At 38.6% G+C, this 24907-nt stretch overlaps 3 protein-coding genes and 1 pseudogene across 6 annotated transcripts in view; all 4 read right to left on the reverse strand.

Moving 5' to 3' along the window:
- The window catches only part of LOC144637053 (putative skeletal organic matrix protein 5), a 2506-nt gene extending 1161 nt beyond the window's left edge, over positions 1 to 1345 (reverse strand). The window contains exons 1-3 of the mRNA XM_078496221.1: positions 1080 to 1345; positions 933 to 972; positions 45 to 171 (exon numbers count right to left, since the gene is read on the reverse strand). Coding sequence (XP_078352347.1) covers positions 45 to 171; positions 933 to 972; positions 1080 to 1293 — 381 coding nt within the window. The 5' untranslated portion in view covers positions 1294 to 1345. The remainder of the gene's footprint in view (positions 1 to 44; positions 172 to 932; positions 973 to 1079) is intronic.
- Positions 1346 to 5977: 4632 nt separating this feature from the next.
- Positions 5978 to 20271, reverse strand: LOC144636455 (putative skeletal organic matrix protein 5). 3 transcript variants are annotated; one of them, XM_078495667.1, is made up of 5 exons: positions 19495 to 19886; positions 19324 to 19393; positions 13727 to 13853; positions 13193 to 13645; positions 5978 to 6189 (listed from the first exon to the last, which is right to left on the reverse strand). In XM_078495667.1, the coding sequence occupies exons 1-5, from the start codon at positions 19718 to 19720 to the stop codon at positions 6169 to 6171; spliced, it is 897 nt and encodes a 298-aa protein (XP_078351793.1). In that variant the 5' UTR covers positions 19721 to 19886; the 3' UTR covers positions 5978 to 6168. The 3 variants fall into 3 exon arrangements, with proteins under 3 accessions (XP_078351793.1, XP_078351794.1, XP_078351792.1); XM_078495668.1 differs by lacking the exon at positions 5978 to 6189 and adding an exon at positions 20226 to 20271 and having other exon boundaries at positions 12517 to 13645; positions 19495 to 19692; XM_078495666.1 differs by lacking the exon at positions 5978 to 6189 and having other exon boundaries at positions 12517 to 13645.
- Positions 6195 to 6984, reverse strand: LOC144635508 (putative skeletal organic matrix protein 5 pseudogene; annotated as a pseudogene). Its single transcript, XR_013567374.1, has 2 exons — positions 6826 to 6984; positions 6195 to 6626 (listed from the first exon to the last, which is right to left on the reverse strand). The product of XR_013567374.1 is annotated as a putative skeletal organic matrix protein 5 pseudogene (transcript).
- Positions 20272 to 23764: 3493 nt separating the features above from the next.
- On the reverse strand, positions 23765 to 24694 carry LOC144634335 (putative skeletal organic matrix protein 5). The gene is made up of 2 exons (XM_078493256.1): positions 24559 to 24694; positions 23765 to 24479 (listed from the first exon to the last, which is right to left on the reverse strand). Exons 1-2 carry the CDS (start codon positions 24655 to 24657, stop codon positions 23952 to 23954), a joined length of 627 nt encoding a protein of 208 aa, XP_078349382.1. The 5' UTR covers positions 24658 to 24694; the 3' UTR covers positions 23765 to 23951.
- Between the last annotated feature and the right edge of the window lie 213 nt (positions 24695 to 24907).

Genomic DNA, 24907 nt, shown 5'->3' on the forward strand with positions numbered 1-24907 from the left:
GAAATGTCCACACTTATTATACAGTGCTGAGGATAAGTTTGTACCTTGTTTCCATCTATCTTCATGGCCAGCGTCCATCCTCCATCTCCACATCCAAAGTTTCCCATGTGACAGTAAACAGGAATCTTTTGTGAACCAAACATCAGCGTAAACACTTGACTCTTTAAAGAGCTGTCAGAAGAGGAGGAGAGAATGGGGTTAGTTACCTAAAAGTCTTACTACATGGTGTTTTATATAATCTAAGCATCAATAGACCAATAAAATCGGTAATATTTTGTATGCAATTTTGTACTTTTAGTTAAATACAGTATTTTAGCACAACAATTTAGTTGATTATTCTTTTCCTTTGGGTTAAAGTCATTATCTTCCGATACAATATCAGTGCAGCTCACACAGGCACCTCTCTGCGTGCCAGCTCTCACGATCTTGCCGTAAGTCTCACGATTTTTTTTTATCTTTTCTCACTGCCTCACGAGAAGACTGAAAATCTCACGGGTGTTTTTGAGGAATAATATCTTGGAATGAAATATTATCTTATTAAATATAAAATGGAAAACTAATGGGAACGGTAGTGCCATTAAGTGAGAAACTAACAAAGCAGAACACTGCACTATTACATCGTGTACCGTATTGTCTGATTTGTTTGCCGTTTTTGCTTAGTTTCAAGGCCTCTGCTAGTAATTTTATTCAGCGGTTAAGTTAACCATTAACCGAACCTCAATTCTATGCTAAATCCATGCTGGAAGAAGGGTTTGTTCAAACTTGATTAGATAAAAAAAATAGAATATCACTACTTTTTTTGTAGGATCTCCAGATATTTTTTTTACATGGGTTTCCAGATTTTCTTTTATCAGGGGTTGGCAGGTCTGCTGTGACATCCACTTCTCACGTGACTACAGTGGGAACGTATAATTATTTAACTGTGAACTTACTTATTTTTGTCAAACAGTTCCTTGCAAGATGAGGCAAGACCTGTTGAATAAAAGATGACAAAGCGTCGGTTACACTGATGTGAGTTTGAAAAGCCACAACAGAAAAACTTCATTAAAAATCAGTCAAAAATGATTGTGCTAGTTTACCTGGTGGTGTTGGTTGTGGAGTGGGAGGGGCAGTTTTGTTGACCAGCGCAGTAAGGTCTTCCAGTTTCTTTTCCAACGTCTTAATGCCTTGACAGATCGTCATCTCGTTGCAGCTGCATTCAGCATTGCCGCTTGGTGTTTGAGTGCAGTTGACTATCAGCGCGAGGAAGTTTGCGCAAAAACAAACTGCTAAGATCAAACGCATTTTGAGCATTCGTGGTAAAACGTATTTTGTGCGTCTTCACTGAAGCCTGTTCTGATTTACAGATTCCTGTGAGTGAGTGTTTGAGTGTGCTTCCTTTTATAAGTTTCATGCTTGCACTCAGCCACATCCAATCAACATATTGCAAGTTTTAATGGTTCCAATTTCACTTTAAAGATTTCGCGCTAAGTGTTTCCACTTCTAACTAATAGCTACAGAAATATCATATCTGATAGCAACATGATGACTTTAACGGATAACTGATCAATAACTGATGTTATAACACATTGAAGTATCAATCTCTATTCTGTGAGCTGCAGATAATTTTGGATATTTTTTTCATGTGTAGAGGGTTGTCCCATAGCGGGTACTGGGCGTCTATTTCGTCCTTTATAACTGTTTATTAAAAATTTCTTTAAGAATTCAATTTATAATTAAACCGTTATTGAATTAGATTTTCGTGATATCCAGAGTTATCAAGGACTTTGACAGTGTTATCAGCCACAGCCATCGCGCGGCTTGGGTACGGGCCCCTAATAATAATTCTGGATATCACGGAAAACCTCATACAATATTTGTTTGTAGTCCGGCGGATACGTGAAAGTATTGTGCATTGTATGATAAATCAAAGCATGAGACTTAGCACACCAATACTAGAATCCTAGAAAACATGATGACCAGAATTAAATTGGCTGTTCAAGATTGAAATCAAGCTTGATATCCCCCGATCCATCCTGTTCTTGGTTACAGATTCCTATAAGTGAGTGTATGAGTGTGCTTCCTTTGATATTTTCGTGCTTGCACTAAGATTCCATGTTAAGTTTAAATTTCACCTTAGCGTTTTCGCGCTAAGTGGTTCCATTTTCGACTAATAGCTACAGTAATATCATATCTGATAGCAATGTGATGGCATTAAATGATAACTGAGAACAACTGATATAGTCTGGCAGATATGTGAAAGCATTGTATGATAGATAAAAGCATGAGACTGGGCACACCAATACTAGAATCCTAGAAAACACGAGGAACATTTCAAAGATAAAAGGCAATCTGGATATGACCAGAATTGAATTGGCCATTCAAGAATGAAATCAAGCTAGATATCCCCCGATCAATTATGTTCTGGATTTCAGGTTCCTATGAGCGAGGTATGAGTGTGCTTCCTTTGATATTTTCGTGCTTGCACTTAGATTTCATGTTAAGTTTTAATTTAACCTTAGAGGTTTCGCGCTAATTGTTTTCATTTTTGACTAATAGCTACAGCAATATCATATCTGATAGCAATGTGATGGCATTAACTGATGACTGATCAACAATTGATATAGTCTATATAGTCTGGCAGATATGTGAAAGCACTGTGTAGTTTTATGATAAAAGCACGAAACTTGGCAAACTTATACTAGAACTCATTTCAAAAGTTACAGGCAATCTGGTTAAGACCTTTGTAAAGGTGGGTGGGAAGGCCTTTTTTCTCAAAATGGCCACCAGCCAAATTCTTTGTGATGGGATCGCGACAACAAGTAACCGAATGACTTGGCACTACGTCAAATTGTTACTTCAAACTAATATCGAAGATAAAAAAACAAATTGCGTCCATTTTTTTAAAGTGTATGAGAGCATTTTTAAATTGCATGCGAGCACTGATAACAGATCACGACTGATAAAGTCCGGCGGATAAGTAAAAATATTGTGCCTTGTATGATATAAGCGTGAGACTTGGCACACTAACACTTGAAATTCATTGTATATTTTATAAAATGAATATGAAAATTTACGCAGCATGTGTACAAATTGTAACTGTGACAGTTTTACTTGAAATTCAGAGATTATAGGTAATCTGGATATGACCTCCGTCAGGGGGGAGGGACATTTCCCAAAATGGCGGCCAGCCAGATTCTTTGTTACGATTGAAACAAAATGATTTGGCACAATGTCAAATTGTCATTTTTATGATAGAAACTTATCCAACTAATATCGAAGATAAAAAGATGGCATTAACTTTTTAAAGTGTATAAGAGCGTTAAGTTCGAGTGGTCACTCCGTGGTTAAATTATCTATCTAATTTGTGAATTTCATTACGACTCTACAGTAATATCATATCTGATAGCAATATGATGACATTAAATTATTACTGATCAACAACTGATATAGTCCCGCAGATATGTGAAAATATTGTGCATGTTATGATACAAGCGTGAGACTTGGCACACTAACACTTGAAATTCATAGTATGTGATATAAAGTGAATATAAAATTTGCGTAGCATGTACACAAATTGTAACTGTGACAGTTTTTCAGTAGTTAAAGGTTTACATAAGTGCAAAAACTAATAAAACAGTCTGAAAACCTTTGTCAACGGCAAGCTTGATAAATTGGTCACGGTGAGTGTTCGTCAATACTTTTTTGATCCGATTTCTGCTCTCCATTGTATTTTTATGAATTTTAATTAATGAGTTTTTTAGAATACACACAGGAGTAAAATGCTCCGCAGTCTAAACAATTGTGCGATCCGTTGGTATGGTTTCGGTGAAGAGATTTTTGATAAATTAATACAATCTGAATAAAAGAAACTGAGTTCATGAAAGTCTGTTATCTGGCCCGAACCAAGTAAATGAAAAAGTGTTTCAAGGTTCGTCAAAGGCAAGGTGATCTAAATTTGCGGATAATGGTAATATTGGACAGACGGAGCAATAAAAACTCATCCTCTGGAACCTAGGAACAGATAGTTAGGCAAGCGAAAAAAATTGTGTAAGTATGCGACAGGAATTCCATTTGCTATCGAAGGTATATGAAAGCGTTACCTTTTTCCGACAAAAATGATATGATCATCATGATATAGACAATGGTAAGGTTTTGTCCGTCGGGGCGTGGCCTTCCGGTAGCCCCCAACCCACCCCTGGTATTTCATCTCTCCTCGACTAACTACAGTAGAAACCCGGTAACTCGATTTCTGAAGGGAAACGAAAAACAGTTCGAGTTAGCAGGGTCCATGTTAATTAATTGATAGTTTACTGATTTTTCAGCACTTCGGTATATAGTACAGTGCAAATTAAACTTATCTCGTCAAAAACTGTAACATATACATTCATATTATGCATACAGTACTGTGGATGTATGTATGACTAATAAGATCAAGAAATGATTGTCAAATACGAGATCTATTCGTTGTACTAATTAAAACCAAGTCGCTGTAGTGTTAAAATCCGATAACACGACAAGAAGAGCTAATGGGGTATTCAACGGGCTTTCGTGGCGAGTTGCAAGAACCAGAATTTGAGTTATCGGGGTAAATTTTCAACTAGGGAAACAAAATCAAGTTCGAGTTATCGGGGAATTCGAGTTGTCCGAGTTCGAGTTAACCAAATAAAAGCGACTGGAAAGTGGGGTCAAATCAAAGGGAGGTGGAACTAATTTCGAGTTAGCGGGCGAGTTTGAGTTATCCGAGTTGGAGTTACCGGGGTTCTACTGTACGTCGCTGGGTTCCCGAGAGTGGGGTATCCCACCTGAATCAAATTTACTTATCCTGAGCATTTTCATTTGTTTACCAGCCTTTCCTTGCTTATATGAACCCAGAAAAACTTTGTAACTTATTTTTTCGACCTTTCTCGAGTCTTCGATTGCTCAGTCTTCTCTACTGGTACAATGAAAGCATCTATGTAATTGTTTTACTAGAAAGGAAATTGTTTTTGCACTTAAATATACTTGCGTGTATAAACGACTCATTACAACTTCAACTAAAGGGTTTGTAATTGACACAAACCAATCTCTCTCAAAACTATTGATTGTTCACTCGGTCTCTGAGAAGCTTATTTACGAAAAGGTATACAATCAGACCTCAATCCACTGGAATGCGCTTTTTAGAGAATTTTCAGCTGACAGACATTCATTCCACGCGTTATCGTTGCCGTTATCATGTAACGTTACCGTTACCGCTACAGTTACCGTACCGTGCAAACTTCTGTTGCTTAGAAACCAGTCAGAAATGAAATGAAACTGTGGTAATATAACGTATGACAACAATCCTTCGACAGTCAAAGCCTGCCTTTCGACTTGATTTTGCTTTGAAATGCCGTACTCTAACGCAAGACAAAGCTGATCAACAGCGATTGAGAACTAAAATTTAAACAATCATCAGACCTACTTTCGCATGTTGTAGAATTAGGAAGAATTATTTACTCACACAAGTCCCGAGGCGCCATTATTTAACAGAGCGAATTTTTTAAGGTCTGGAGACATAACGCTGCATTTTATCAAATTGAAGATTGACATTACTGTGAACGATCAGAGATATTAAGGGTGGAGGCTATTGAATAATTTAGTTGGCAAATAATTAAGGGCTGTCATGGATTTTCGCTTCGTTCTCAAGGTATTTTTCCTCAGTTTTTCACCACAGGGCATCTGGTGAAGAAATGCCCTTCATATCAATTGCCTCGGAGAGCAAAAGATGTACCAAAATAGAGCTAAGGTACGATCGAGGAATAAAAAAGGGGGAGGGTAGAAGAAAGGAAGACAATTGTAATGTAGAGATTGTTTTTAAAAACTGCGCCAAATTTGAAACGTTGTCCAGAATGATATGGCCTTGCTTAATGAACCGCAAAAAGAGTGTATCACTAGCCGTTTAACGGAAGAGAGTGCCTTCTGTCCACTTTGATTAAGCAAAGTATATTATAGGAAACTGAGCCGTTTTAATCTCGCAAAAGATTTTAATTTTGATCTCAGTTCTACAATACTACAGCCCGGATGTGTGAACCTTCTATTACTAACAGAGATCATTAGTTTGTATCTTGTCTTGCATGCGGCTATTACTCATACAAACTAAATTTCTTCTTCCTGTTCTCACTGCACCAGAATGTATCCCATGGCTTTGATGTGTTTGCCTCCATTGTCTTAAGACGGGTCATCCAAAGCCTCGTTTCCATATGTCGCCCTCCCGTACCAAACCCGATTCTGGAATCACAGTTGCCGCAGTGATTTTCGTTGTTACCAAGGAATCCGATTTGAGCTTTACCCATGGTGGTGTCATCACTAACTACATTGAAGCCTTCCTTGTTACAGTTGATCTGCAGGGAGGCCTGTGAACCAATCAGTGATTTCCACGTGTTACGACCCAGTGAGGTGGCGCGGTATTGCCCATCAGCGATCAGTGAGTACAGAGAGTTGGCCTGCTTGTTGATGACAATGAAGTTCATCTGTTGGCCGATCTTCATACCAAGACAAATCTTGGTGAAGGGTGTGTTCCAGTAGGTCGGTAACTTGGTCTCTTGTGTGTCAAACCCAGTCTTGCCTCCTGCAAGGTTATGGGCATTTTTGTTGCTCCAGAAAGGAGAATTGTAATGGAACGTGTTCTGAAATTCAAACGAAAAAATTTAGTTTAGTTTTTGTGTGTCAAACCCAGTCTTGCCTCCTGCAAGGTTAGAGGTATTTTTGTCGCTCCATAAATAGGAATCGAAATGAAACGTTCTATGAAATTTAAAAAGGAAAATTTAGTTTTCAATTTGATGAAATGTCCACACCAATTAACAGTGCTGGGGAATAGGTTTTTACCTTGTTGCCGTCAATCTTTATGACTGGCGTCCATCCTCCATCTCCACATCCAAAGTTTCCCATGTGACATTAAACCGGAATCTTTTGTGATCCAAACATCAGCGTAAACACATTTGACGACCTGTTTGAGGAGGGACAGAATGGAGCTAGTCAGTTTATATTCAAACAAAAGTTTTCTGCCGAGAAAATATTGCAGACGATAGATCACGATACGGCATTTTACCGCAACAATTCATATCTGTACACTCTATGCCAGTAGGAATTATGTACGATATTTAAGAACAAAACCGATTGTGTCCATGCATAAAAACCGCTTCGCTCGTTTTTAGTCCTTTATTTTTCAGCCATTTTTCTCTATCCCTTCTCTGTCGAAAGATCAGTGCAGGGCACACACTGCACAGGAGACTTATTGCGCTCCAATATTCTACATGCTTTCCGAACTAACCAGTGTACCGACTGCGCGCCAATAAAAAAGGAGCATTAAGGTCGCGCAGGACCCTTGCTCATTAATAAATTCATTAGCCAAATTTCCTGACGGGGTGCTATCTTGAAAAGCTTAAATTCGCTAAATTTTGAACATCGATTCCTCTAAAATTTATCAACGATATTAGGGGATGATGGAACTACATCATGATTGTCTTTTTACTGAGAGATGACCGTTGACTGTGATGTTACAAGCTCTTAAAAGTTTAACTGCAGATAATGCGATTTTGTGTCCAAGTTTTCAGCTAGAACAGCGCACCGGATTAAATGATTATATAACCTAGTGATAAATCATAACCTCTTTTGTGTTCTGACAAGAACGAAATTTTCGATTTTAAAAACTGCTTAGAGTTTATGGCTTTAAAGAGAGTAGAAATGTGAAATCTAAACTTTGAAACGTGCTACCTTCATTTTGAGAGGGAAATTTCAAAATTCGCTCTTGTCAGAACACAAAAGAATACTCCAAGTTTGTGTTCCTCGAAGATCAACTCCTGAAAGTCTATATCGGCGGAGAAAACTTGGACACAAAACTGCAGGTTTTCAGGCTTCCGAAGACCTTCCGACTCAATGTTTACAACAACGTGTGCTATATTCAAAGCTGTGAATATAATTATGATAATTCGCTTTGTCCCAGCGCACGAGACACAAAGCTAAGAACAATAGCGCGTAATTACTTGTACAAAGAACTGTAAGAAAATAATATCATGAATATTTCGTTTGTTTTCGGCTTCAGTCGTCGCAGTTCGTGCATACTCTTTCAATAAATACATACATAATGACTGCAAGGGTCCTGCGCGACCTTAAGGTCGCGCAGGACCCTTGCAATCATTATGTATGCATTTATTTAAAGAGTATACACAAACTGTGACGACTGAAGCCGACAACAAACGAAATATTCATAAGAATGTTTTTTCTTAAATTTCTTTGTACAAGTAATTAAACGTTGTTGTTTTTAGCTTTGTGTCCCGTGCGATCAAACATAGCGAATTATCATAATTAGATTCACAGCTTTGAATATACCACTCGTTGCTGTAAGCATTGACTCAGAAGCCCTTCGGAAGCCTCAAAACCTGCAATTTTGTGTCCAAGTTTTCTCCGCCGATATATAATTTTAAGAGTTGATTCGCGAGGAACGTAAGCTTGGTGTATTCTATTGTGTTATGACAGAAGCGAATTTTGAAATTTCCTTTTCAAAAAAAAATATAGCACGGTTCAAAGTTTAGATTTCACATGTTTACCCTCAAACAACTTTCAGGAGTTTTTGAATACTAGAATTTCGTTTCTCTCATAACACAAAGGAGTTTATGTTTTATCACTAGGTTATATAGTCATTTAATTTGGTGTGCTATTCTAGCTTACAATTTGGACACAAAATCGCATTATATGCTGTTAAACTTTTAAGGGCTTGTAACATCACAGTAGACGGTCATCTCTCAGTAAAATGACAATCATGATGCAATTCCATCATTCAGTAATATCCTTGGTAACTTTGAGCGGAATCGATGTTTATAAAATGTAGATAGCACCCCGTCAAGAAATTTGACTGATGAAGTTATTAATGAGCGACTTTAAAATATTTCATTGTTAAACTTACTTGTGTTTGGCATACAGTTCCTTACAAGAAGAGGCGGCTGTAAAGAAAAAAAGTCAGGTTAAAACTTTGTTAGAAACTGGTCGTTAAAAGTAAATTAAAACGCACTCCTGAAGAAACTTCAAGATTAGCGATAAGAAAAACAGCTCCTTAAAGTGCCACTATGATCAAATTTTCGATTTCCATTTTTTTACATTTTCGTGTACAATAAGACTTTCTTACTCACCTTGCCAATTTTCAATCCATTACGAACATCAAAAGTCGTTTTATTTTAACGTTTATTTCCGATAATTTACGGTCGCCATTAAACAACCTTGTTCCAAGACTTGGTTGCGAATAGGGAGAAAATGACGTCAAAGCCCAAAAATACCTCACGGGTTGAAATTAGAATAAATATAAGCATAGAAAATTGCACGAAAAACAAGTCAAAAATTTTGTTTCTTTTCACGTGATTTTCAATACATATTGTTATTATAATTTCAACCCGTGAGGTATTTTGGAGCCTTTGACGTCATTTTCTCCCTATTCGCAACCAAGCCTTGGAACAAGGTTGTTTAATGGCGGCCGTAAATTATCGGAAATAAACGTTAAAATAAAACGACTTCTGATGTTCGTAATGGATTGAAAATTGGCAAGGTGAGTAAGAAAGTCTTATTGTACACGAAAATGTAAAAAAATGGAAATCGAAAATTTGATCATAGTGGCACTTTAAAGATGAATTCCAGTCCGTACTGCGCAGTCTCGGCTGCAATGTTTATGTGAGCCTCACACGAAGGAAATGTTTACAAGCAAAACTAAAAATTCCGCGACAAACTTACCTTTTTCTTCATTATTAACTCCAGATATCCTTGCAGAACAAATAATAACGAGTAGAAGAACCTTGACGCTATTTCAAACCGACGTTTCAGCTCATCGGTAATTCGTGAACGAAACGAACTGTAATGGCGGACTAAAAAACCTCATGTATGCTGTCACCGAAGTGTAACGTTTCAACGAATTCAAAACAAAAACGAAAACAAACCCCGCGTCTGCGCAGTACGGACTGGAAATCAGCTTTAACGGGATTTTAATTTTAACGTCGTTTCCTCGTTAATGCTAAAATATGATATGTGCAGTACATTATAACAGGAATTTTCAGAACTTTCGTCTTCAAGAAGAGCAAGTATTTGCCTGAACAGCGGCAAAGCATGGTTTATACCACGCGTGCAAAACTGCAATCTCAACGTTCGCGCGAGTGACCTGCGAGGCTTACTTAAATCTATATATTATAGATTGTGTGTTGCAGTGGTTTTCTTTCGAGTAACATTGCTAAGGAGTGGGACGTGTTATTTACCCATTTTTATTTTGTAAATTGCTATGTTTTTGTAAACATCAAATGTTGTTTGTTCACTGCCCGGGTTCTACTGTCACAACTAAATTCACATATACAACAGGTAAATTCACGCTTTTCGTGAAAGAGGATTTTGTTCCGTTTCTTCAATGAATCTTCAATCTTTCTGTTGTTTTATAAAATTACTACAGAGTAAAGTCACTGAAACTTTTATGGGAGAAAACTCATTTCAAGCGGCGAAAGCAAAAATAGCTAAAATTTCCATGCAAGGTCAGTCGTCGCTGTGTCAGCATCCCAAATCTTTCTTATCTTGTCTTTCATCAGAAACAAAAAATAATCACAACAAACACAAATATATATGTAAAGAAGAGTGAAAACAACTGACTTTTCAAACATAAAATCCCCAACGTTACTATTCATTTTCTGCCCACAACACGCAACAAATACCAACGAATAGCTCATTCCAGTGTGATGTAAGTCCAAAAAACGCGCTCTCGTAACAATTGGGAATGTCGCCGACCATTATCAGATACAACCCTGTCACGATTCCATCGAACTCGAACGTTTTGTTAAAACGCCATTTTGGAAACGTTTACACGAAAAACATGAACAGAGCTTTTTGAGGAAAATTCAAAATTAAGGATCGAAAGTAACCAATCAAATTGCAAGTTTCCTGAGAGGTCCGCATCTGTTTGCAACGTTGTTGACAGTTCAAATTTTGTAGGTAATATTTTGTTTACGTTCTAGAACGTAATTGGTCCGTTGCAAAAAAAAGTTCCTATCCTTTGTTTTCAATTAACACTGTGATTGGTTAATTTTGTTCAGGGTGCCCCGGTTCGAGTAGTCGCACTGTAAAGGCAGAAAAATGCCTTTTGGTTGTTTTTTTTTTCTGAAAAATGTGGGAAAAAATGCCATTTACAAATTCTGGAGATTTCGTGGGAAATATTATTGCACTAGGGTATCTCGGGCAATTTCCTTTTTTTTTAACCATCTTGTACTTACGAGGAATACTTTTCTCAACTGGGTATCAGTTGAGAGTCATTGTTAAGGGTACTAGCCAAAAGTCACTATTTTTAACTCCGTTATTCATTATCTTGATACAATAAGCAATTATTGGATGAGGTTGAGCATGATATCGTGAATTATCAAAATCGAGGTCTGTGATAACACAGACACGAGGTTTTGATAATTCACGATATCATGCGAAAACCAAATTCAATAATTGTTTTATTATACGTTTTCAAACAATTTGCCATCACTTTTTCTAGCGCCGGCCTTAAACTTCGTCAGAACATTGGCCAAAGCGGTTTTATCTTGTGGTTTCTCCAGGTTCTTCTCCCTCAAATAATCATTCAGAATTTTAACACTTGTTTTTGTTGTTCTCTTGGTGTTTTTAGAATCTTTATTCTCGATCAAAACTTTCAATTCCTCTTCAGAAACGGAGGCGAATCGCTCAGCCATATTTTCAAAAGTTTGACAGCACTACACGGACGAGGGGCTTGGAAACTAGGCGGACTTTGAACTCGACATGATAACCCAATATCTGCTGCAGATATTGGGTTATCATGTCAAGTTCACATGCTACTGTATATTGACTGAATGCTCTCGACCAATCACATGTTTCAAAGTAGTTCTAATGTATAATAACAATAGTTATACGTATTGATCCTAGCTACGAACCTAGTTGCAGTAGTGTTTATATATGTTTATCTGCGTTTCTATTGGTTTTGTAATCGGACCTTTTAGCGTCCCCACGCGCATATATAAGCCGCGTTTAGCGTCCTTTTAAATATAGTTTTGCAAGATTCGAGTTTATCACAAGTACTTTCGTTAGACGTATTCTTAACCTTTGGCACAAGCGGGACCGATATGTAAGTAACTTCTTAATTTGTTTAGTTTTAATTGTATAGTAATCTTGCGAAAGTACACGAATGAACGGTTATTGTACAGTTTTAATTGATTTATAATCGCAAAATGAGTAAATTGGATCAAACACTTTGTGGATCATGGAGTGAACGCCCACCATTGAGAATAGTAACTTAAGTACTTTGGGCTGTAAATCAGCCACACGTATCCATCGTGCAATTTGTTATGTTAGAATCTAGCTCTTTTAACCTTTAAATGTAGTTTATTCTAGTTTGTTTGTTATTTTAGTCGCATTATTGTCGTTTAGAGTACGTAGTTTTGGGCACGCGTTTTGACCATGTGTTACGCAACATTTCAGCTAAATTGATTAGAATTCGTTATATTGTTAATTTTCAGTTTACGATCGTTTATCCTTGATCGTTGATCGTTGATCATTCATCGTTGATTCTTAAATCGAAGCAATAAATCGCCGTTAACCGTCAACTTTGGTTTTCCGTGGTTAATTTGCACCTTCGAAGACGACCCGTAAGATAGTCCCTAACACCTCGTTACCACACGCCTTAAAGCGACACGCCTAGAAGTTTGTTTTGTTTTGATTTCGTTTTGGCCCAGTCGCTGCAAGCGCCACAGTCATCAACATTTATCGTCATCAACAATTTCAATATTCTTTCGATGTCAAGGTAAATAAGCACTGTATTATTTTAACGCTGGTAATCGATTTACAGAAATAAGTCCAACTTGAACTGGTCATTCAGGGGTTTGATCTAAAAACTTCTGTGCGCTGCTGAACGAATTTTAAGAATCTCAGAGATGCGCTTGTCCCGATGTGCAGTGTCTAATTTAAAACACAATAACATTTGTTACAAACGTTATTTATTCCCATCACCACACCTTCTTTGTTTTACAACACTGTTTTTTTTCCTCAAAATCTAACTAGAACAGTTGTTGACTTAATCATTTAACTTTATAGCTCTTTTGACGGGAGATTATGTTTGCTTAAAATGGATGCAAAGACATGGAGACAGTTCTTATCACTGCACCAAAATATAACCCATGGCTTTGATGTGCTTGTTGCCATTATCTGGTGTGTAAGTTGCCTCGTTTCCACACGTGTTGGAGTCATCATGTTTCCCTCCTGTACCAAACCCGATTCTGGAATCACAGCTGTTGCAGTCATTTTCTTGGTTACCAAGGATACCGATCCTTGCTTTTGAATGGCGTCTTCTGGAAGCCATGGCATTGAACCCTTCCTTGTTACAGCTGGTCTGCAAGGAGGCCTGTGAACCAATCAGTGTCTTCCACGTGTTACGACCCAGTGATGTGGCGCGGTATTGCCCGTCAGCGATCAGTGAGTACAGAGAGTTGGCCTGCTGGTTGATGACAACGAAGTTAATCTGTTGGCCGATCATCATACCAAGACAAATCTTGGAAAAGGATGTGTTCCAGTAGGTCGGTAACTTGGTTTCGTTGGTGTCAAACCCAGTCTTGCCTCCTGCAAGGTTATAGGTGTTATTGTCGCTCCATAACTGAGCATCATAATGAAATGTTTTCTGAAATTAAAAAGGAAAAAATTATTTTCATTTCGATGAAATGTCTACACTTATTTAACAGTGCTGGGGATGGGTTTGTACCTTATTGCCGTCAATCTTCATGGCCAGCGTCCATCCTCCATCTCCACATCCAAAGTTTCCCATATGACAGTAAACAGGAATCTTTTGTGAACCAAACATCAGCGTTAACACTTGACTTTTTGACGAACTGTTTGGGGGGAAGAGAATGGGGGTTTTCTAATTTAAAAACCAACGTAGCCCATCATCATCATGTTTTTTACGCTCGGATTTCAGAGTAGCTTATACAGCTAATATCTCCGAGCGTTTCAACAGTACACAGCACGATGGGCAAAGACCAGACCACAACACCGGGAACTTCATGCCCTACTCTGTACGATAAGTGTTTGGGTTCTTTTACGTCCCCTGCTAACCATAACACTGAAGATGCAGGAGACGGGGCCTACGGTTTATCGTCCTTATCCGAGAAGACTAGAATATCTAACCATTTGCAGATGTCATTGCAAAGGCAGCATATTCTCCTCAGTTATTTTAAGACCCTGAGTGTTGGTCCGGTCTGGGAATCCCGGGGTATCTAACCGAACGTTCGGTAATCGAACTCAATCGAACACCAATCGTTCGATTGGGTTCGGTAATCGAACATAATCGAACTCACAATAAAATTTGGTCAATCGAACTCAATCGAACGTTCGATTACCGAACAGTGAACAATCGAACTCAATCGAACGTTCGATTACCGAACAACCAACAATCGAACTCAATCGAACGTTCGATTTCCGAACTCCTGTTTGTTTATACTGCGTACATATTGTACGGTGCACCGTTCCCCTAATCCTTTTTTGGCGATTCGCCATACCCCGGGTAGGACGATTGTCTGCACAATAGCCACGGGCACACCAGTCTGCCACGTGGTTGGGAAAAATTTTGCCAGATGTGTGTTCTTCACATATTGAACACAACTGCCTGTGTTGCAGTGAATGAATTGGTGCAACTTCTGTTTGAGTGTAACGGTGATAAGCAGTGCATAAACCATATCCTTTAAAATGTTCGGGTTGTAGCCAGGCATGTTAAAAATTCGAATCAATAAGTTGACACTGGCTAAAAATATTGTTTTTGGACGTTTCGGCCACTACTGTTGCCTTCTTCAGCAAGATAAAAATGCAAATGTTCAACGGCGTCCTGTTAAAATATGTAACGAATGTGTGATAAAAACTAAATGAACTTTCCGAGTGCAACAAAAGTCTCTAGAGCATTCTTAATGAGTCTATGAATTCTTAATGCTATTGTAAACGTTTGGTAGCGCTATGTGTTCGTTTATAGCGTTCCTATCTCGCACAGAATGCCAAGCTTCAAGAATTAGTCGTTGTTTCCACACCGTTGACCTGTCAACAATTTCGACGCTCTCCAAATCTATTTGATGGTTGTTAAGCATATGGTGTTTTGCCAACAAAGAGTTTTTATCCAATGTTGCGATGGCCTTTGCGTGTTCTTTCATACGTGTTTTAAGCGCGCGTGATGTCTGACCAACATAAATACAGTCGCAATCGTTACACTTGATCTTATATACAATTCCTCTGGTATCCTCTTTCTCGATCCTGTCTTTTGGTTTTTTCAGGATGTTCGAGATGGTACGTATAGGTTTATGGGCGACCTTGATGTTGAAGCCACGAAGAACGTTTGCAATTCTTTCGGAAAAACCTTTGGCGTAAGGGAGGATAACAAAACCACGATGGTCGATATCATTTGTTTCTTGTTGTCTACTCGGTTGGCGCAGATTGTGAATAAAGTTTGCAGGATAGTTATTAGTGGCGAGGGCTTTCGCTACTCGCTTAGTTTTCCGTGATACTTCCTCCTCGGTGGAAGGAATGTTCCTCGCGCGATCCATGAGAGTGCGAGCGACCGAGTGTTTATGCTGGGGATGGTGGTGTGATTTGAAATCCAGGTAACGATCGGTGTTAGTAGCTTTCCTGTAGACAGACACGGTGATCGAGCCATCTTCTTGTCTGGTTGTTTTGGTGTCAAGAGAGGCAATGGAACCTTCTGTTTCTACCTCGATTGTAAATTTAATGTGAGGGTTGATGGAATTTAGATGTGAGTGGAATTCATCTACGCGTTCCCTTTTTACACATACGTGGCTGTCATCTACGTATCTAAAACACCATTTGGGAGGGTTAGGGGTCGAAGAGAGAGCCCTTTCTTCGACATGTTCCATGACGAGATTGGCCAAGATTGCGCTCACTGGGGATCCCATCGGACAACCGAAAATTTGTTGGAAATGGTTGCCTTGGAATACAAAGAAATTGTTGTCGAGGACGTTGATGTTGATGTTGGCGAGGTATTTGGATAGTTCATAAGTGGGAGATCCAATGGCACTCATAATTGGTCTGAGTGGGACGTTCTCCTTATGGATTTTAGGAAGGCCATAAAGAAGCTCTGATAAGGCCTTTTTCGGCGTTAGGGAGCTGATCTAACGCCGAAAAAGACCTTATCAGAGCTTCGGTCACCTCCGCCATCAACAATTGGCGTCCTCCTCCACGAAGCAACATTACCAATGAAGAGGAAAAAGCTCTCAGAGATCTTGCCAAGGACACGTCGGTCACAATTTTACCAGCCGACAAGGGCCGAGCTGTAGTGATGAATACCAACGACTACGTCGATAAAATAAGCAACCTTCTAAATGACGAAAAAACCTACCACAAGATAACAGACAAAAGAAGGAGCCCAACATCGAGCACCGAAAAATCTCTCAATAAACTTCTCCTACAGATTAAAGATCAGCCAGCCTCGCATGACAGCAGCAAGAAACAGTTGGAACCGAAGCTCTACTAAAACTTCATAGCACCGATTCCACACCAGTGTCTTTTTATGGCCTTCCTAAAATCCATAAGGAGAACGTCCCACTCAGACCAATTATGAGTGCCATTGGATCTCCCACTTATGAACTATCCAAATACCTCGCCAACATCTTGTCACCTCTTCAGAATAATAAATACACAGTTCAAAACAGTGCATCTTTCGTCGAAAAGATCCGCACCTTGTCAGTAGATCCCGACGAGATCCTAGTATCTTTTGACGTCGTGTCACTGTTTACTTGCATTCCGACCCACCTAGCAACCGAAGTGGTTAAAGAGAGACTGGATTCTGACCAATCACTACCGGAGAGAACCAACTTGTCCATCCAAAATGGCACTTCTACAGTTCGTCCTCGACAACAATTTCTTTGTATTCCAAGGCAACCATTTCCAACAAATTTTCGGTTGTCCGATGGGATCCCCAGTGAGCGCAATCTTGGCCAATCTCGTCATGGAACATGTCGAAGAAAGGGCTCTCTCTTCGACCCCTAACCCTCCCAAATGGTGGTTTAGATACGTAGATGACAGCCACGTATGTGTAAAAAGGGAACGCGTAGATGAATTCCACTCACATCTAAATTCCATCAACCCTCACATTAAATTTACAATCGAGGTAGAATCAGAAGGTTCCATTGCCTTTCTTGACACCAAAACAACCAGACAAGAAGATGGCTCGATCACCGTGTCTGTCTACAGGAAAGCTACTAACACCGATCGTTACCTGGATTTCAAATCACACCACCATCCCCAGCATAAACACTCGGTCGCTCGCACTCTCATGGATCGCGCGAGGAACATTCCTTCCACCGAGGAGGAAGTATCACGGGAAACTGAGCGAGTAGCGAAAGCCCTCGCCACTAATAACTACCCTGCAAACTTTATTCACAATCTGCGCCAACCGAGTAGACAACAAGAAACAAATGATATCGACCATCGTGGTTTTGTTATCCTCCCTTACGCCAAAGGTTTTTCCGAAAGAATTGCAAACGTTCTTCGTGGCTTCAACATCAAGGTCGCCCATAAACCTATACGTACCATCTCGAACATCCTGAAAAAATCAAAAGACAGGATCGAGAAAGAGGATACCAGAGGAGTTGTATATAAGATCAAGTGTAACGATTGCGACTGTCTTTATGTTGGTCAGACATCACGCGCACTTAAAACACGTATGAAAGAACACGCAAAGGCCATCGCAGCATTGGATAAAAACTCTTTGTTGGCAAAACACCATATGCTTAACGACCATCAAATAGATTTGGAGAGCGTCGAAATTGTTGACAGGTCAACGGTGTGGAAACAACGACTAATTCTTGAAGCTTGGCATTCTGTGCGAGATAGGAACGCTATAAACGAACACATAGCGCTACCAAACGTTTACAATAGCATTAAGAATTCATAGATGCACTCGGAAAGTTCATTTAGTTTTTATCACACATTCGTTACATATTTTAACAGGACGCCGTTGAACATTTGCATTTTTATCTTGCTGAAGAAGGCAACAGTAGTGGCCGAAACGTCCAAAAACAATATTTTTAGCCAGTGTCAACTTATTAATTCGAATTTTTAACCATATCCTTCCTTCTAATATAGAAATGTAAACAATAGTGCATTTCAGTTATTTTACCGTCGTTTTGTTCTCTTCTACCAAATATATTTTACTAAACATTGACATTCAGTTCGATATTTGGACGTTTTTATATGTATTCCATTCAATAAAAGTTGATTTTGATTAGTCCTGCGTGATTTACTTATCAAGAGAAAGATTCCGAACAAAATCGAACCCGATTGAGTTCGATTGTGTTCGATTATGTTCGATTGGTTCGAAAATCGAACTCACAGCAAAATAGATGTTCGATTTTGTTCGATTACCGAACCCAATCGAACGATTGGTGTTCGATTGATTTTTGGTTCGATTTTGTTCGATTGGATACCCCGGGGGGACTCGAACCCGAGACCTCCCGCACGGCAGTCCGGCGCTCTACCAACTGAGCTAACCGATCGCCCATATAAATGTTAAAAAGAGTTTAAACTACATATTAAGGCCTGTTCACTCATTTCAAGTCGCGCTGTCTTCACTTTATGACCGCCTTCCTTCTCGGCATCTTCTCGCTGAAAAATTGATGGAGTGTATACTCTGGAAGTATAGAGCTCAAACAATCCGAAACATTTTGCTGCTTAACTTTAATTTAGTTGTCGACTGAACCTAACAACTGTTTTTTTTATTATTTTGCAATGTTTATCAACTGGTAGAAGTGTTTTTTTTTCGTATACTGTTTTATTTGTAAGATCCACAAATGTTTCTAGTTCCTTCTAACACGAAACTTTCGCGATGACCAAATTTCGCGATCTTGGCCAGAAGAGAGATCTATTTCGCAACACTTATTTTTTGCGAATTTGGAGTATTTGTGTAGCATTTCTTTTATCGTATCAGGAAATGATCTATTGTATTCAATAAGCCACTTTCTTTTTTGTGATATCGAATTTTCATTTAAAAAACCGCGAAAAACGCCAAACTTTGATGTCGCGTGAATGTCGAATGAGTATTTATAAAGGCATTGAACATCAAATATAGTGACTGATATACATGCGTCTATCGGTGTTTTTTATTTATTTATCGAGCAATTTTAACCCTAGCGCGCGTTCCAAGATCGCGTAAGCAATGCCACACTCCTCAGCTTGTTTGGCCTGGTTAAACCCAATATAAGGAGACTAGGAGAAGGTACTCGAACGTTTCCCAAACTATTAACGTTATTATTAGTAACGTGACTGCATTAGAACGTGTAAAAGACATTTTAACTGTGAACTTACTTATTTTTGTCATACTGTTTCTTGCAAGACGAGACAGGACCTGCTTTGGTAGGACCTGCTGTAAATGGACCTGATGAAAAATATTCGGTTAAATGTTATTTTGAAAGCCTTTGCCGCAACAGAAAAAATCCACTGAAAATTAGTCAAAAATGATTGTCCACAGGAGTTTACCTGGAGGTGTTGGTGGTAATGGCTTTGGAGTGCATGTGCAATTGGAAGTCTTGTTAACCAGCGCAATAAGGTCTTCCAGTTTCTTTTCCAGCATCTTAATGGCTGTACAATTCATCATCGAATCGCAGGTACTAGGAGCGCTGGTTGGTATATGGGTGCCAGTGACAATCAGCGCAAGCAAGTTTGCGCTAAAACAAGCTGCGAATAACAAACGCATTTTGCGCATTAGTGGTAAAATTGATTTTATGCGTCTTCACTGAATCCTGTATTTGTTTACAGATTCCAATAAGTGAGTGTATAATTGCGTTTCCTGTTATATATTCTTGCTTGCACTCAGCTACGTCCAGTCAACAAATATTCCAAGTTTAGTTTTGTTTACTTCACCGTAAAGAATTCGCGCTACATATTTCCATTTTTAACTTATCATGGCTACAGTAATATCATATCTGATGGCAATATGAGGCCATTAACTAATAACTGATCAATAACTGATATCATTTCTATAGCAAAAAGCGCACAGTAAGCTTCTAGAAACACCGTAGTCTTCCATACGCATTATATTCAAAACAGTTGTGTTGGACCCTCGATATTTTTGCGTTCTTACACGAGTAAGTCATATCTATTAAACTGCGGCAAAAATAAATTAAATTAAAACCTGAGCTTGGCATGGTAAGAGGTTTGGTGCAAATATCCTTCAGTTAATATAAGTTTCGTTGAATAAAATTTGTTACCCCGTGGCCATCCTTACATCCGGCAAAAACATCAACTTAATTTTTTGCTTGGGTATTACTCAACGACGATTGAAGTATTCCGAAAATAATTAGGACACAGCAGCTGTATATTTGATGTTTTTAGCGATGTTTTGCTCATACGATACTTCAGACCGGACAATACCAGTCTAGTGAAGTTTCCCTTGCGGAGTAAAACTTCAAATGCCAGTATTGATGTTTTTCAGTGCATAGTAAAACTACCATAGATGAACTAATTGCCTGTTTTAATGGAAAATACAAGGAAATGTTTTGAGTTCCGTTTTTGCACCGATGCGTTCATCGCGTGCTCGTGCAAATGCTCCTCTTACATCCCCCCCCCCCCCCACATTAGTCAATTGACCTAATGCATTTCAAGCACATATAGTGTGATAAACGTCTGTTTTAACTTGTCGAATGGTGAATTATTATAAAATATTGTCAAGTTGTACAAGTTATACAAGTGATTACTTATTAATAATATTCATGAAAGCTGACCTTTATCCCAGCTTAACACTCAAGTATAAAAGGTAGATAAAGAGACTCCATTGCACCAACTTTAAATAACATTTACACACGGTAGTGTAAAGGTCAGTTAATTGATGGCGCAAAGTTGGATAACCTACTTTACACCAGATTTAACCACCTTTAATTTCATGTAAATAAATCCTAATTTTCATGCTGTGAGGATAAACAGAAACAAAGATATGGAACTTGAAACATGGTTCAAAATCTATACAAACGTCTCTAATTGTGAACCAGCGTCCTCCAAAACCATATAAACTTTTAAATTTTTTATCCGTTTTGTGACAGCAGTAAAATCCTGCCAAGGACCAATTATTTGAAAAAAACTAAGCTAAAACTCACTATGTTTGCCCATTTTAAAGAAAATCTAAAAAATCATAAAAAAATTAAGAGTTTATATGGTTTTGTGGGACGCTGTCTCGAGATAAAAGACGTTAGTATGGATTTTGAACCATGTTTCAAGGTCTATTACTTCGTCTCTGTTCATCCTAAAAGCATCAAACTTGGTCAAATGACCAATCTCACCGTGATATTTGATGTCGTGGTGTCAAATTATCGATTGCTTACAATTAAAAACTCGCCCCAGTCTCCTGCGCAACCTCGGAATGGCCAATGCGGCAAACGGCAAACGCGAGTTCGCCTTTCATTTTGCTACCTTTTTATCGAATTCTAAAATTAATCCCTTATAAAATTAGGGAAAAAATCCCATATTGACGACGGCATATTGTAAAATATAGACTGGAGTGGATTTGTAAAACATGGACCGGATTTGTAAAAGGTGGATTTGTAAAACGTGCATTTGTAAAAACTGGATTTACAAAAGGTGAAATTGTAGAAAAGGGATTTGTAAAAGGTAGATTTGTAAAACATGGATTGGTAAAAGGAGGATTTGTAAAAGGAGGATTTGTAAAGGTGGATCAATGTTTTCCAAATCCACCGTTTAGAAATCCGTCTTTTACAAATCCACCTTTTACAAATCCATGTTTTACAAATCCACCTTTTACAAATCCAGTCCATGTTTTACAAATCCACTCCACTCCAGTACAGTCCATGTTTTACAGTATGCCATTCACGACAAACACAAAACTACTCATTTCCGTGTACAAAAGCCAAACGGGAGACAGCAGAAGTTAAATATTTGCCGCTCGCGGGAAAAACAAACGTCATGCTCAATATCTCTAATGACTGGTCTCGAGGAAAACAGCTAATTTTGTTTCCGAGAATCTCAATGTTTCCCACATTGAGAAAACGAAATTAACTGGTTTCCCGAGAGACTAGTATTACAATATTCGCGGGCAACATTGCAATTTTTATACACTCTGACGTCATAGATTTTGCAATGTTGCCCCCTCAAAGACTTTTTGCGAGAAACAGCTTTTTTGTTAGATGTCATGTGACCGCGAAGTAGCCAATAAGAGCACGCGCTGTTGGGAAAACAATTCAAGCTATATAACAAATGCACGTATATACTGGAATGTGCACATCGAGACCATTGCTAAGAAAATTGCATCTGGCCTGGGAGCTTTAAAGAGGTGTAGACGATTTGTTCCTCAAAGCACGCTGCATTCTGTTTTCAGTGCCTTAATACAGCCTCATTTTGATTATTGTAGTGTTGTTTGGGGACACTGTAATAAGACCCTCTCTGACAAACTACAAAAATTGCAAAACCGCGCTGCGCGTATTCTAACCTTTTCCAGCTATGACACAAACGCCGGACTTCTCTTTGAACGGCTCGGCTGGAAAAGATTGGAATCCCAAAGGCAAATACAAGAAGCAGTAATGGTGTACAAATCTCTAAACGGTCTTGTACCTACCTATTTGCAATCTATCTTCACTCATAGGAGTAATATAACTCAATACGAACTGAGAGACAACGTGGGCAAACTCGCTGTTCCTTTGCCCCGCACAAACTATCTAAAAAACAGTTTTAGTTACCAAGGTGCAGTGCTTTGGAACAGCTGACCATCTGATTTGCGGCAAGCACAAACTCTCAATGGTTTTCGAATTGGTTGCCGAAATCATTTTTCTTAGTCTTAAACTAGCTTTTTACTTTTTATACCACACGGCATTCATGTAAAGCAGAGTTATTTTATTTTTTATTTTAGTATAGATTAGTATTGTTTAGTTATTTGTATTGTATTTATTACCTTTAGTATTTTATTATTGTATATTTCTGATGAATTTACCGTGTTAAAATAAAGTTACTACCTACCTACCTACCTACCTTTTTGCGATGCTTACCCCGATTATTTAATGCACATGCCCAATCTTGCGCACTGGCAGTTTAGATGTATATCGGTGCTATTGTTTTGCTTGAGAAGAAATGAGCCACTATAGACCGTTATAGATGGCAACCTTCTTTATGCACTTTTCGAGTTTGAATGTTTGAATGTTTAGGAATTTAATCCCAATTCAACCAAGTCACTTCTCGTTGGCTAAAAGAATACTAGAAACGCAAATTCCTTAATGTTCAAATCGGTGTCACATTTCATATTCTGTTGGATTGTGACAAACTGGGAAATTTTCGCCCTTTCTTCTTTCGCCATATTTTAGCCACATTGAAATCTTCTAAAGCATGTAAATGTCTTTTTGTTAGTTAGCAATACATTTGTTTCTTGTGTTTCTTAGCTGACTGAGATTTCAAAGAAAAATATCCTAGCCAAAAACAAAACATTTCCAAGATGTTTCAAAGACAGAAACATTTATTTTTGCTGGGGGAATCTTCTTTTACTAGAGTATCTTGGGCAATCTTCCATTTTTTTTCGAGGAATACTTCACTCAATTGCATTTTTTGGGATCTGTAACTTGGGAGTAATCAAACATAATCGTGATCAACAATTTTTATATTTTTCGATGTCTAGGTAATTAACCGCTGTATTGCATTGTTTTTATCGCAGGTAATTGAGTTCCAGAATTAAGTCCGACTTGATATGATCATTCAGGGGCTTGATATGAGTACTTATTCGGCGAACAAGGGTCTTGCAGATTGCGCAGTGTCTAATTTATAGCACAGTAACATTAGTCACAGCATTATTTATTCCCATCACCATGCTTTTATTTTGTTTTACAACACTGTTTTTTTCTTAAGATCTAACTACAACAATTGTTGGGTTGATCGGTTAACTTTAGCGCTCGTTTAATAGGAGATCATTTTTGCATAAAATGAAGGCATGGAGACAGTTCTTATCACTGCACCAAGATATAACCCATGGCTTTGATGTGTTTGTCTCCATTATCTGGTGAGTGCGTTGCTTCGTTTCCACACGTGTTGGAGTCATCAGGATACCCTCCAGTACCAAACCCGATTCTGGAATCGCAGGTGTGGCAGTCATTTTCTTGGTTGCCAAGGATACCGATCCTTGCTTTACTTAGGTCACTTCTGGAAGTAGAAGTACTCACAGCATTAAACCCTTCCTTGTTACAGTTGTACTGCAAAGAGGCCCGTGAACCAATCAGCGTCTTCCACGTGTTACGACCCAGTGAGGTGGCGCGGTATCTTCCATCAGCGATCAGTGAGTACAGAGAGTTGGCCTGCTTGTTGATGACAATGAAGTTGATCTGATGGCCGATCTTCATTCCAAGACAAATCTTGGAGAAGGGTGTGTTCCAGTAGGTTGGTAACTTGGTCTCTTGTAAGTCAAACCCGGTCTTGCCTCCTGCAAGGTTATATGCGTTTCTGTCGCTCCAAAAATGGGAATCATAATGGAAAGTTCTCTAAAATTTAAAAAAGACAAATTTGTTTACCGTGAAGTTATCCACAAAACCAATGATTTAACCGCAAGAGATACTGTACCTTTGTGCCGTCAATCTTCATGGCCAGCGTCCATCCTCCATCTCCACATCCAAAGTTTCCCATGTGACAGTAAACAGGAATCTTTTGTGAACCAAACATAAGTGTAAACACTTGACTCTTTAAAGAGGTGTCAGAAGAGGAGAAGAGAATGGGGTTTGTTACTCAAAAGTCTCGCTACACCGTGTTTTCTCTTATCTTAGCTTTAAATGGCCAATAAAATCCGTAACAGTTTGCAGGTTATTCTGTAATTTTCGTTTAATCGAGTATTTTAGCGCAACAGTTTAACTGATGATTATTTTTGTACTCTTGGGTTGAAGTCGTTAATTTTCGATGCAATATCAGTGCAGCT

The sequence above is a fragment of the Oculina patagonica genome, chromosome 13 (genome assembly GCF_052425735.1).
Source record: "Oculina patagonica isolate OP01 chromosome 13, crgOcupat, whole genome shotgun sequence".
Classification (NCBI taxonomy): Eukaryota; Metazoa; Cnidaria; class Anthozoa; order Scleractinia; family Oculinidae; genus Oculina; species Oculina patagonica.